The following is a 13,172-nucleotide window of genomic DNA, read 5'->3' as shown; positions in this document are numbered from 1 at the left end:
TGGGAGGACATGTTCAAAGGAAACAGCTGTATGAAAAAAATAAAAGCAGTGAGAGAAAAGGAAAGCTTACAGGACTTCGATCTTCAGTTCTAGCTGGTGGATACCGTAACATGTGCTGCAAGTCAAAATATTAGCCTTGCTTTCTGCCAGCTCAGTCTGTTTATGCAAGTAATTGTGCCATCCTCAGATGTGCAAAATCTTAAATTCTTTCTGTGGCTATTTTACTGTAACTTGGTATTGAAGAGATTGGCAAATGCTGGAAAGCTTCTCTTGAAATTCATCCGTGCTTTCAGTTGTAGGCCCAGTTTTTGCATCATATATTGTATGGCGGAACCTTTGGTGTACTTTCCATATTTGAAACATAGTTTGAGAGAATAAAATAACATCAAGTCACTGAATACATAGCTATAGCTAAGGACAGATACAAGTTCAGTAGAATTATCCTGCTTGTTTTGCTGACGTAGTATTTCCTTGTAAGGCAGCACCTTTTTTCCAGTTTGACTGTTTCCCTATAACATAGTGAAACTTCTATTGTGAGATGGAAGCAAAAGTAAAATAAAGATGAAGAGAGAAATATAAGAAAGTCAGGGGACACACTGACTGGTGGGGGAGAGGGGGGAAATCAATGATTTAAAATAAGTAAATAAAATTACAATTATGCAGAAGTGCATTTTCAATATGAATGAGTAAATTAGAACATCCAATGTTCCATATAGTAAATGAAATGGCATACTACTTTTAAAAGTAGTATCCCAATAGATTTGCCACACTCTGGTAATAGACACCTTTCTTTTCAATCTAATTCTGTATTTTAATATGTTTACCTGTAAAATAAAGTACTAATTTTAAAGTAAAAAAGGACTTCCTATCAGCTTACCGTGTAGCATGCCCATTTTCAAATATCTCAAATTTGGCATGTTAAGCTCTCAAAAAGTTAACAGAAATATATATATATATATATATATATATATATATATATATATACACACACACACACACACACACACATATATATATACATATGGAACTTACATGCCTAGAAAAGGGTCATCAGTCACACTGAAAAAACTTGCAAATTAATAAATTAATTGTTCAGTGTAATTTGGAGTTTGGACTTTCTTTGAACGTTGCTTTATGTGTTGTTTACCTGAGCCTCTTACTGTGAGCCTATTTTTTAACTTACAACATCAAGTGATATTAGTGGTTTTATTTAGCAGAAGGAACCGCTCATATAAAAGCATATGATGAAGAAAGTGTAGCTTCTCTGAGTACAACGCAAGATGAGACGCAAGACAGTTTCCAGCTGAACAATGGGACACCAAATTCCAGTTACCTCCTACAAGGTGGCTACATGTTGGCAGCATCCTATTGGCCAAAGGCAAGTTTATCGTACTACTTTGAAAATCAAGGTTAAACAGGAAGGTGGGCTGTGACATACATTAGTATTCAATTAAATATGCTAACAACACATCACAGAAGATCTTGCGGGGGGGGGGGAAAACAATTGACTTCAGGGTAAATTATAGTAAAACTGCAGTTAAGCAGTTTACGCATCAGTTGTAGAGCTGTATCTGTACATGAGAAAACATTCACTTGGGAAGCAGAATGTGAAAGAAAGCATATGTTGGATGTAGATGAGATAAATGATCAGGTATTTGAATTTTAAGTCAGTGATTGTATTCCTTAGAGTAGTTCAAAAGTATGTCAAAAGTAGAGCAAGAAATCATTTATGCTACATGTTAGAAACTATTTTATTTGGGGATATCAGACACCTCCCGCTACATTGTAAAATCCTAGTAAAATCCTGAAGTTGTGCTGAAGTATAGACTGGGTGAGGCAGTGATCTAATACAGCTCTCGTGTTAGAATTTTTACTGTGTGACTCTGTATGTTGAAACAGTCCAGTATATGTGGAAAGATAATTGTACTAATGGACTGCAAATTCATCTTATTTGAAATAAGTTCTGGATAGTTTCAAGCTTTTTAGTTGTGTCCAAATTCCTATGACTGACATAACTAATTTCAATTCTGTGGTTGATAGTTTGCTTTTCGGTCTTCCACAATATATTTTTTGCATTTGAGAGTTATGTGCTTTTTTGCTGTTTTTCAATAGTCAGAGAGAAGATCCATGTGATTTGGTTCATAGTTAGGAAGTTCGCAGAGCAGTTTGTTGCATACTACATAAATGTAATGTATGCAGTGTTACTAAGCATTACACTTACAAAAATACTTTCTCTGGTTTTTAGGATCGAGTTATGATTAACCGGCTCGATAGTATTTGTCAAACAGTGTTGAAAGGTAAATGGCCTTCAGCAAGAAGGAACTATGACAGCAATACGGTGGCATCTTTCTACACAACCAAGCTTCTGGATAGTCCGGGTGCAGCTGCAGATTACAGTGAGCCCAGTGCACCAACACCCCCTCTTGCAGGTGTTAAAGAAGAATATGATCAGTCACCACAGATGTCAAAGGTGAAGAAGCATGTACGAGAAAAGGAGTTTACAGTGAAAATCAATGACGTATGTTTATTTTTATTGCCCTAGGACCTGATTGCGATTGCGGTGTGCGGCATGCTTTACCTGCAAGTGGCTGCCTGCTCTTATTCTCACTTCCTTCACACACTTGTTTGTGGGTATTTGGGTCTGCTTCTTCTGAGGTTTTTGGGTTTTTTTCATTGTTGGTTCTAGTTTTCATAAAACTCTGGAGGGGAATCACCCCTATTTCGCTCTTTGAGTTGAAATTTTGCTGTTATATTGCTTCTTCAGACAGCCTGTTTTATGCATTTCCTTAAAAAACGGGTTTAATAAACAGTATTTCTGTTTGGCTTTTTTGAACATTTCAGCATATCCTATTCAGCAACTAGTTTTTTTTTTCATGGCCTTTTAGAGAATTACAGGCATGTTTTCAAGCTAGAATGTAGGCTAGAAGCTTCAAACGTTTTTCTTATCTATGTTTTGTGACCTGTTGGTAGCATGTAAAAAATATACAAAACTTTTTTCTTGCAATTGGATTTGTTACTTGTTTAGGATATTATCAGGTAGGCAGCTGTTTAGTGTCTAGATTTTTCAATTAGGATGTTATATGAAGATGTTATATAATCTATATTCTTAGAGGCAATTCCACAAAATTTCCAGTCAGTTTCCTTTACATGGAGGAGAATCAAGACTAGTTTTAAGGTCTAATGTAAGTTTTTTGTTCTTCATTAACTCCTCTGGAGTAACCGTTTGTATTCTCATACAAACTGAAACTCATACAACAAAAATCCTGATTATGAAGTAGTCGTTCTGCTTCAGAAGAGACTCTTCTAACCCTGGGATTTATTTAACAGGAAGGTGGTTTGAAATTGACTTTTCAGAAGCAGGGACTGTCTCAGAAAAGGCCATTTGAAAGCGAGGAAGGTGCATTGGGACAGCAGCAATACCTGGCTCGGCTACGTGAACTCCAGAACGCTTCAGAAACCAGCCTCGTCAACTTCCCCAAATCACTTCCTGAATCGGGTATATACTGTGAATTCCTAAATGTCAGAGGACATGAGGATTAGTAATAAATCTTTTCTTCCATGTTCTTCTGTTAAACTCCATGTATATAGGCAGTGGAGAGAGATGTTGGCAGTGTTTTTTGCTCTAAACTGCTATTTAGGGGAATTCTGTGCAGTGTGTTAGGCAATCTGGGCACCTGAGTTAGGATATCAGACTGCGAGTACTCTCACAGTGTCAGTTAATTGTAAAATTCATTTATTAGAAGGATGCCATCTTGCATTTTAAACACCCCCACAAGAAGATCGTAGTAATTATAAAGCTCATAAGTCTCCACTGTAAATAATGAGTTCAAATTACAGCTTATTACAACTAGTTTGGAAGTAAAGATGAAGAATTCTAGACGTATGTCTGTGTTGTCTTTGCACTCTTCATATTCTTGCCTGTGTCTCATGTAATGAAACAGTGGAAGACAATAGTCTAGAAGAAGGTTTGTGGCTTACAGCCAAAACCTCATAGCTTATTTTCATAACAGTAAGTGTATGTGGCTAATTTAAAAAGCATTTGAATTTAGCAGTTAAAATTTGGATTTAAATATTTGTAGTATTAGAATTGGGTGCTTGCATTAGGCCAGATTCTGATCAAATGGCTGTAATTGATTGCATGCTTATGCATATGAAAACATCTCCTTTGAAAATACCATCCTTAGCTTTCATTTTCTGCTAAATATATTACATGTAGAAATTATCTGCACTAGCACAACTTCGGAATTAAAAGAAAAAAAGGAAATAAAATTGAAGTGTTTCTTCTTATGAACAATTTAAGCATCGACATGAATTTTGCTGTGTAATTTCATTAGGTACTTCCAGTCACATAACAGCCAGCGCCAACGGAGTGATAGTTGACAGTCAGCCTGCAGTCAAAAAGAGAAGGGGAAGAAGAAAGAATGTGGAAGGAGTTGATGTCCTCTTTATAAATAGAAATAAGCAGCCTAACCATGTAAGTAAACTCCATTCTGTATCCAAAATAAGGCCTAGATTACTGTTAATTCCTTACCTGAGTGTAACTGGTTGTCAACATTCAGTGAAAAATTAATTACACGGCTGTTTTTTTCTGAAACTATTCACTGGATGCGTATAACTACACCAATAAGAACTGGTGGAGTTTTACTAAAATATTAGAAACATTACAATTTAAAAAAAAAAATCTAGTTTTGGTAAGCTGTTTTGATTAACAGTGTATTATTAAGAAACTTGATATTTGTCTTAGCAACACCTTCTGATGTTACACACGTTCATGTGTTACGGGACCTGATCTTACAGGGATTTAAAGGGAGCTTATCTTTATGCACCTAATTAGTCTCCCCGAGTCCTTGAGTTTGTGCGTAATGATCTGCAGGACTGTGGCCTTCATTGTATCATACATGAAATAATCGTGATGGTTTGCCTTCTGTGGAGAACTTAGTCGAATGTTTCGAATTTCTCCAGGTTAATCCAGGTATTAACTCCTGCCAAGTTGCTGCAGGAATAAACCCAGCGCTCACCTACACGCAGTCACAAGGCATGCTTGATGCAGAGAGTCCAGTTCCTGTTATTAACCTAAAAGATGGAACAAGGCTTGCAGGTGATGATGCCCCCAAAAGGAAAGATTTAGAAAGATGGCTGAAAGAACATCCCGGCTATGTTGAAGATTTAGGAGCTTGTATTCCTGTGAGTATTCCTTTCAGCTCTACTTCAGTGAAACAGCAAAACATTTCTCATAAAATACATTTCAATTGGTACTGCATGTTTCATGGAATTACTCTTTCTTTCTTTGTTCTTTTTTGTTGTTTAGGAAGGAAAATGTCTGGTTTCTCTTACACATTTGAGCTCTACAAGCCTTTCATTTATTTCCCTTCCTTCCAAATGTAATTGCTAAGAAAAGTAATACTAAACAAAGAGATTTGATATTTGTATAGTTGTACATAGGATTTACAAAATTATCTAAGATAAGAAACCTAATTAGCTAAATGGTATCATGGTAATATGAGAAATTATGGGAGCTGAAAACATGTAGCAGCATAGTTAGTGATGTGCAAGAGGGGTTAGACTTTACTGTGGGATGTACCCCCTATCTGCGTTACAGGGTATGGTAGTGATCTTTATGTGGGCGTGATTTTTCTCAAGTTACTTCTGAATTCAGATTTGTTAATGTTGAACAGAATGCCAGAAGTCTTATTTATGACATCTTGAATAACAGCCTTATTTCTTCAGAAAGATGTTATAATACAAAAAGAAACAGCATCTGTGCTAGTTAACACACTGATGAAAACTGAAAAAAATATTAAAACAAACAATGGATAGAAGCTGTTTCTTGGTCTTCTCATTACATAGTTGTGATTTGTAAATGAATACTGATGTTAACATGTTTCTGAAAGTAATTTTTACCACTTTTTGAAACAGTTATATCAGAAACATAATTGGCTTTGTAATTTCTTTATAATAGAGGACGCAGCTGCATGATGGGAGGCCCAAACAAAAAAGACATCGTTGTCGAAACCCTAATAAACTGGATGTTAATAGTTTGACTGGTGAAGAACGTGTTCAGCTCATAAATAGAAGAAATGCAAGAAAGGTATTCATATTGCTCTTCTCATTTATATGCTCCCCAAATTAAAAGTTATCTGAAATGAAGTCTAGTATTTTATCAGGTGTAACTTTGTGTACAAATTAAAGGTTTTCTGATAGGGGTTTGGCACAGAACAAGAACATAGATCACAATCTTCTAGTAAGCATTTTATGACTATGAAAACGTACAAGATACTGCTAGGAACTTACCTTGTGGTTGAGAGTGAATTGAACACTCAATATATTGCAGTATTTGTGCCACTGACTAACACAGAAGCATGGCCACTGAAATCTTTTGTTCTGTTGTAAAAATGACTCTTTGTACCTCACTATTTCAGTTTAACTGTCGGACTTGTTACAGAAACTTTTTCAGGGAAAGTTTTTAGTCTCTGTATAATTTTAATCTACTTGAAGACTAGCAGCAAAGACAATGCTTTTAAAAAGGACCTGTTTTTAAATTTGACGTTTTTTTTAGTGTAATTCTTTGTATGTTCTAATCAAATAACAGCATTCTCAGAAATTCTAAATTCTGGGCATGCCATATCATTTTTACATGATTGCGTTTCAAAAAGATTAAAAATAGATTGGTAGTGCATCTCTCATAGCATCTTGCCCATTGGTATTGCTTAAATCCTGTGTACTGGATCATTTTGCATTTTTTCTTTATTTTTGTTGTTATCTCTGCCATTCAACCTTTATGGGTCACCAGCATATATGCATTGTACATAAAATTGCTAGGTTTTGATCAGGGGGTCAAAAGTAGTGGTTGTTGGGTTTTTTGGTCTAAAATTTGAACAGTGGAAGATGGGAAGCCAGATGCTGAATACAAATTTTCAGATATATGAATATATGGTCAAAGTTCAAAAGATGTAATGCACTTGAATGTGCTTTGGGGAAGGCGAAAGGGCCATACTCAAGAAAAGCATATAGAACATTCCTGTTATTTATGGAATGAATTTAGATTCTTGGGATGGTGTCTCTGAGTGTCAGTGTAGTATTAAAGCAGCAATCCAGGGAGAGTCTTCGAGGTGTTGATTGCATCACCTTCTAGAGCATTTTCTCTGTGTTGCTGCCAGTTTCTGTTAGAGAGTAGTTGCAAGGAAAGCAGTTTTTTTTATTGTTGTTATTATTTTAATGCTGCCATTAAGGTCAGAAGCTTTGTGTGTTTGTAGAGGAAAGTGAGGCAGAACTTGGGTCTTTAATCCTTTCCATGCATTGGGATAGCTGCTCTGAAGAGGAACCTCTATGGTTGCTAGTCTCTTGAAAAACATTTCTCTATAGTAAGCTGTGCCCTGAGGAATCTTCAAAGTTGATTACTGACAAATGAGGGATTTGGTCTTTGCTTGCTGTAAGAGCCTATGTTTTCATGATGGCTTTTTTCTTTTCCGCACCCAAGTTGAGGCGGTCTTCCTCTGTTACCTTATTACTCAGTTTCCCCAGTTATAACCTGCCCCTGACTTATCTGCATCACTGAACTCTCCAAAATATTCTCTCATTTTCTTTTCTGAATTACATATTTAGTAACATGGGGTGGGAGGACCATAAGTAGCCTAGGAAATGTGAATTTAAGCTGCAGTTTATAGACAAAGCTGAATAGATACTGCAAGTCTTTCCCCTCTCTTTCAGCCATTTCTTCTTTCTTTCTGGATCATAGAATAGAATCACAAAATAATATAGATCTGAGTAATACTTCTGGTTAATTTGAAAGCTTCCTTGCTTATATGATTTTATTAAGACATGCTGTCTAGCAGTCGTAACTCAAAAATTACCTTCTTTGCATGGAAGAAATACATGAACTTCACAAGAGAAACAGAGCCTCCCAATGGAAGTATTTTAGAAGCAGACTGAGATAAGAGTGATCTAGTGAATAGATGAAAAGGTGAACAAATGAGATTATAACTACAAACTTGCTATTACTTGTTCACTATTTTCTATTCATAGTGTTGCTCTTTGCTTTGTTACATGTCTAAATAATTTCCTGATGTTTAGCGTAGAATGAATGTTAGATACTGAAGTTGTGGCATGTGAGTGTAATGGAGGAGTTAGGGCTTAGGTTGAGAACAAATCAGGAGTGTCTCACATATACCGACAGAAATCAACTAAACGCTATGCTATACTTACTGATAATTGTAAGACTATATGTGTGTTGTTCTATGAAAGACAAAAATGAAACAGTGTCAGTTATGGTTGTTGCCTTTTTTTCTTATCAGAAGAGAAATATTCACTAACTTCTCTGTTCTGTTTCTCAGGTGGGGGGTGCATTTGCTCCCCCTCTGAAGGATTTGTGCAGGTTCTTGAAAGAAAATCCAGAGTATGGAGTGGCTCCTGAATGGGGAGATGTTGTAAAACAGTCTGTGAGTATTGGCAAAATGAGATATCTGTGACGTAGGGGGGAAGGCAAGGTTTCATTTCTGGTATTAAATTATATTAAATGTGGAGTATGAGTCAGTATTAGCTTTTTTTTCAGCCAGCTTGGTTCCTTAAAGTGGTTTGCTGGCACAGCTGTGAGTAGGCGGAAGAGAAGGGACAGTAACTGGCAACCCCAAATTAGAGATTTGGTTGAAGGTGCTATAATGCTGTGACTTCATCTCATAAATGAGGGCTTGCAGAGGTGAAGTAAATAGTATGCAAGCCTTAAAAAGAAGTGGTCTGAATCCCATTTTAATAGAATTGAAAGTGAGTCTTTATTCTTAAGTTTATGGATAAGATGAAATATAAAGACATTAAATAGATACAGGCAATAATAAAAAGGACTTGGAGATTGGTCTGTGTGCAGTCACACGTCTATATTTAACCTTAACTGTTTTTTTTTTTTAATTAAGTGGTATCAAACTAAGTGATTAGAATGTGATAATATTGCAAAGCAGTGCTATGTTTTAGGTCTTGAAATGAGTGCTCCTCTAATTAGCTGTATTCGGGTTGATGTGCGAACGTCTGAAGATGAGTTAGCAATGGGTCTGAGAAGACACCTGCTTAGACCTGGCTGTAGAAATGGCACTTCAGTTGTTTGAGATGTGATAGCACAAAGCCACCATAAATTCCAGTGAGTGGTCTAGAGATGGAGCTGCTGTGCCAGCGTACTGGAATCATCTTTGCCACCATTACTGTATGCTTGTGGGGTTTTACTTCTGGATCTTTATGCTATCAAAACACTGATGATACACAATGTTTCTTGCAGGGATTTCTCCCAGAAGTTATGTTTGACCGTATTCTCACTGGGCCTGTTGTGCGGGAAGAAGTAAGCCGGAGGGGAAGGCGCCCGAAAAGTGAGATTGCTAAGGCAACAGCAGCTGCAGCCGCTGCCACTGCTGCGAGTGTGTCGGTTAACCCTCTGCTAGCTAACGGATTGCTGCCGGGAGTGGATCTGCCTAGTCTCCAGGCCTTACAACAAAACCTGCAAAACCTGCAGTCGCTGCAAGTAACGGCGGGCCTAATGGGAATGCCGGCTGGCCTAACTGCTGGAGGAGACGCCAAGAACATGGCTGCCATGTTCCCCATGCTGCTGTCAGGGATGGCTGGATTACCAAACCTGCTGGGCATGAGAGGACTTTTAACCAAGTCTACGGAGTCTATTTCAGAGGATAAAAAGGGAAACGATTCAAAAGAGGCGGATATAAAGAAAGAAAGGACAGAAGACCAAAATACAGATACTGGTGGTGAAAACTCTGTTTTGAGCTCTCCTTCGACATCCTCTGCTGCTGCAGCTGCCAATCCTCTCTCTCTTAACCCATTACTTTTGTCCAACATATTTTATCCAGGGATGCTTCTCACTCCAGGCCTTAATCTTCATAACCCAGCTTTGTCTCAGTCTAATATTTTTGATGTACAGGACAGTGAAAGTAATGACACGGGCTCAGCCAAGCCCACAGAAGAAAAGGAGGAAAATTCTAGGGTTAGAGATCAGGAAGACAAAGGGGGAACAGAGCCAAGCTCTCACAACGAAAACAGCACAGATGAGGGTTCAGAGAAAGCAGATGCTTCATCTGGATCTGATAGTACATCATCTTCATCTGAGGATTCAGATTCTAGTGATGAAGACTGACCCCAGACTCTGCACTTAAATTATGAACTGATTTTGAATTTATTCTTTAATTATTTCATTGTAAATAACCCAGTGTTGAGTGCATCAATGATTTACTGACCGAACATTTCAGTATTTGTTTAGAAGTGCAAACTGCTTTCAGAGACGTTTTGCATGTAATATTTCTTGAAGTTCATAAGTTTCTGAACTTGTACGTACTATCAAATACACAATGGTGTAAAATTACAACAAAAGGCATTATAATTTTGTTGGGGGGTTAATTTTATGAAAATAATGCTCAAGTAAGAGCTGTATATTTAATATATTTGCAGTGAACACAGAATACTTTATGCATATTATTGATTTAATTTGAATATAGTTTTACAGCCTCCTTGACACTTATAATTTACAGATCAAAACTCAGCAATAATTTGGGCAGCTAATGAATGTCATGAAAGCTGTAGAATCTACATCACCATCCATTGCTTTAATTACATGAAAATGCTCTAGTGTTGTGATGCACTGCTGTTTCCAATTCAGGTACAAGTGTGTTTAAAAAGATAAATTTTTCCCAATCAGCCAATTAAACTGGCTACCTGTTACCTCAGCTGAGTTAGTTTAGGAAGTTTACATTGGTTTCTATTACTTGTTTTCAGGTTTTGTTTTGTTTTCTAAAGACATCCTGTATATCATGTTAAAATCTGAGCTGAGCTATGACTGTTGGTGTTTTTTTTTCCCCATCATTACAACTGTTCTGTGACAGCAGTAAGGGGGAAATAACAACAAAAACTGTCTTATCTCATGCTACTTGGCACCATATAGATCTATTTAGTTTACACCTTGCAAAGTTTTGGGCTCCCTCCGCAGAATTAAAAGTCCCCAAATGAGGAGTAGTTTCCCCAAGACTCAGAAGAGGCAAACTGTCATAAAGTGCCACTGAAAAGACCTTTCAACACTGCATACTTCATGTAAAAATTGTTTGTTTGCTTTGTTTGTGTAGATTTCTATTTGTGTTTTATGTCATAAAACCTCCTGGAGTTACCAGTTAATAATGGTAAATAAAGTATAGATAGTTTTGAACTCCTTTTGAGTTTAAACTTCTCTGCAGATTTAAATCTGACTAAATATTAAATATTACCCCAAATCATTATTGGGATATCACTTCATATGTTATGCTGAGTTACCCACTAAAGAAAAAGCACTTTGAATAGTAAGGAAGATAAATTATTCCTAGAAACAACAGTAACAGGGCATAAAGCATCTGTTGAAGTCCAAAACCTTAGAACCCTTTACTATATAAAATCTGTCTAAATATTTGATGTGTGATCTGATCCCTCCTCCTTCTTAAGCTGCTATTACTTTGACACAGTAGAGGCCCAGATTCACATTTACAGAAGATCTGAACTGACTGAGATTTCAATTGACCTTAGTTCCATCATTTGCAGTCCAAGAAAAGGCAAGTGTTAAGAGAAAATAGATACAGGTACTAGTAGAAGTCATTGAAAAAGCTTTACAAAGGGATAAATTTAAAAATAAAAACAAAAACTGTATATTTTGATATAGTTCTGTTGCTTGCTTGTACAGTAAAACAACTGTGTTGTTTTTTTTTTTTTACCGAGAACTTTACCAATGAAATATAAGTTTCTATGTGCAAAATAACCCCATGATTAGAAGCAGTATTACATGTAATTACACAGCTATACAAGTACCATTTGGATTGTGCTGGTTACATATTTTCCCAAATAGTATTCTGATTTTTGGCCCTTCATGCAGTGTCTTAGCAATAGTGAAAATTAAAAACTGCCAAGAGAAGGGGGTAGCAATTCTTCATCATGGAAAAAAAAAAAAAAAAAAAAAGGAAAGAAAAGAAAAAAGTATTGCATATTTAATATTTTGCCCTTTGTAATATAGCACTTTTATTTAACTAGGATGCATCTATGAAATAGCCAAAGTTCTACAAACAGTTATTAACTTAGTTTGCTGATGGATTATGTCAACAATACCATCACTTCCCACCCTTACCCCACAAAAGAAATCCTAAATCTTGTGGCTAAAACCTAATTTATATCAGATTTATGAAATAAAGTATTTTCCTAATTATGCTCAAGTGAGTTTGGTTACCATTCTAGTGATTCTTTCTATGTAATAAGGCAATTACAGTTTCAAGTAATGAAGGCTGGTACAGACTTGAACATAATGTATTGGGTTTATTTTTAATCAGTTTGAACCAGAAGGGGAAAAATGTCCCACTATCAGCTAGACTATATGCAAATACGGTTGTATAAAGTTAAGGGTTATAAGGAAACCTCAGTAGAATTACACTAATACTGAAGTTAAAATTAAAAGGATATCCAAGGTGATGATAAAGTGTGTGTTGGTAGTTACTAAAAGAACCTTAGCTGTTATTGCCTTGTATTTCTATCCCTTGTTTCAGGCTTCATGATCCAAGTCTTAGTCCAGTTTTTCTTTTGGACATTTGCAATATTTGCCAGTTGTGTTCTGTGTAGTCTGAATTTGCTTTCTGTAGTTGAACAAGCGTCTTAAAAAGTCATTTGTAATTTATTGAATTACTTTCTATGATGTTCTATAGAGCAAATGGAAGTTTAATTATTTTTTATTAAACATATTCTTTGACTACCCATGATGTCAGCCTCAATATATGAAAATAATGCTGTGTAATGATTAAACGTGCATCTCAGAGCAGCAAAAGGTAAGTCTCAGCGTTATAGATGAAACTGAAATTACTCTTAAGGCCTTAAAAAAAAAAATCAAGCTTAGGATGTGTGTTGTGTTTTGTGGTTTTTTTTCAACAGACAGAAATATTTTACTTTTGTATATTTTTTCTGGGGATTGGTTTGAATCCATTTCCTATATTCTGTTGTCTTACAAGCAAAATGGGCTGCTGTTGCAGCCCTTGAGTTGCTGTGGAAGGAGTACGTAGTCTAGGTTCTGGTTAGAAATGAGAACGCATCTAATGTTCCTGGGTCAGCGTGTTGGGAGTGGACTACCTTTCTGAATCTTGCTTTTCAAAACCCTGCATTACTCCTTTATGTATTTACCATATATTTTA

General features: G+C 36.3%; 1 protein-coding gene across 10 annotated transcripts in view; it reads left to right on the top strand.

Annotated features, from left to right (window-relative positions):
- CHD9 (chromodomain helicase DNA binding protein 9) overlaps positions 1–12,741 on the top strand; it is a 93,589-nt gene extending 80,848 nt beyond the window's left edge. For 4 of the 10 annotated variants that reach the window (XM_084533046.1, XM_084533048.1, XM_084533053.1 and 1 more), the window contains 8 exons: positions 1,215–1,378; positions 2,246–2,518; positions 3,328–3,496; positions 4,335–4,474; positions 4,963–5,184; positions 5,960–6,088; positions 8,331–8,435; positions 9,260–12,741. In XM_084533046.1, coding sequence (XP_084389172.1) covers positions 1,215–1,378; positions 2,246–2,518; positions 3,328–3,496; positions 4,335–4,474; positions 4,963–5,184; positions 5,960–6,088; positions 8,331–8,435; positions 9,260–10,123 — 2,066 coding nt within the window. In that variant the 3' untranslated portion in view covers positions 10,124–12,741. Of the gene's footprint in view, positions 1–1,214; positions 1,379–2,245; positions 2,519–2,542; positions 3,155–3,327; positions 3,497–4,334; positions 4,475–4,962; positions 5,185–5,959; positions 6,089–8,330; positions 8,436–9,259 lie in introns of those variants that run through there. The other 6 variants (XM_084533051.1, XM_084533054.1, XM_084533049.1 and 3 more) reach the window with 5 other exon arrangements.
- Positions 12,742–13,172: the final 431 nt, after the last annotated feature.

Source organism: Aythya ferina (assembly GCF_964211825.1).
Source record: "Aythya ferina genome assembly, chromosome: 12".
Lineage (NCBI taxonomy): Eukaryota > Metazoa > Chordata > Aves > Anseriformes > Anatidae > Aythya > Aythya ferina.
This window is presented reverse-complemented; position numbering and strand designations above follow the sequence as displayed.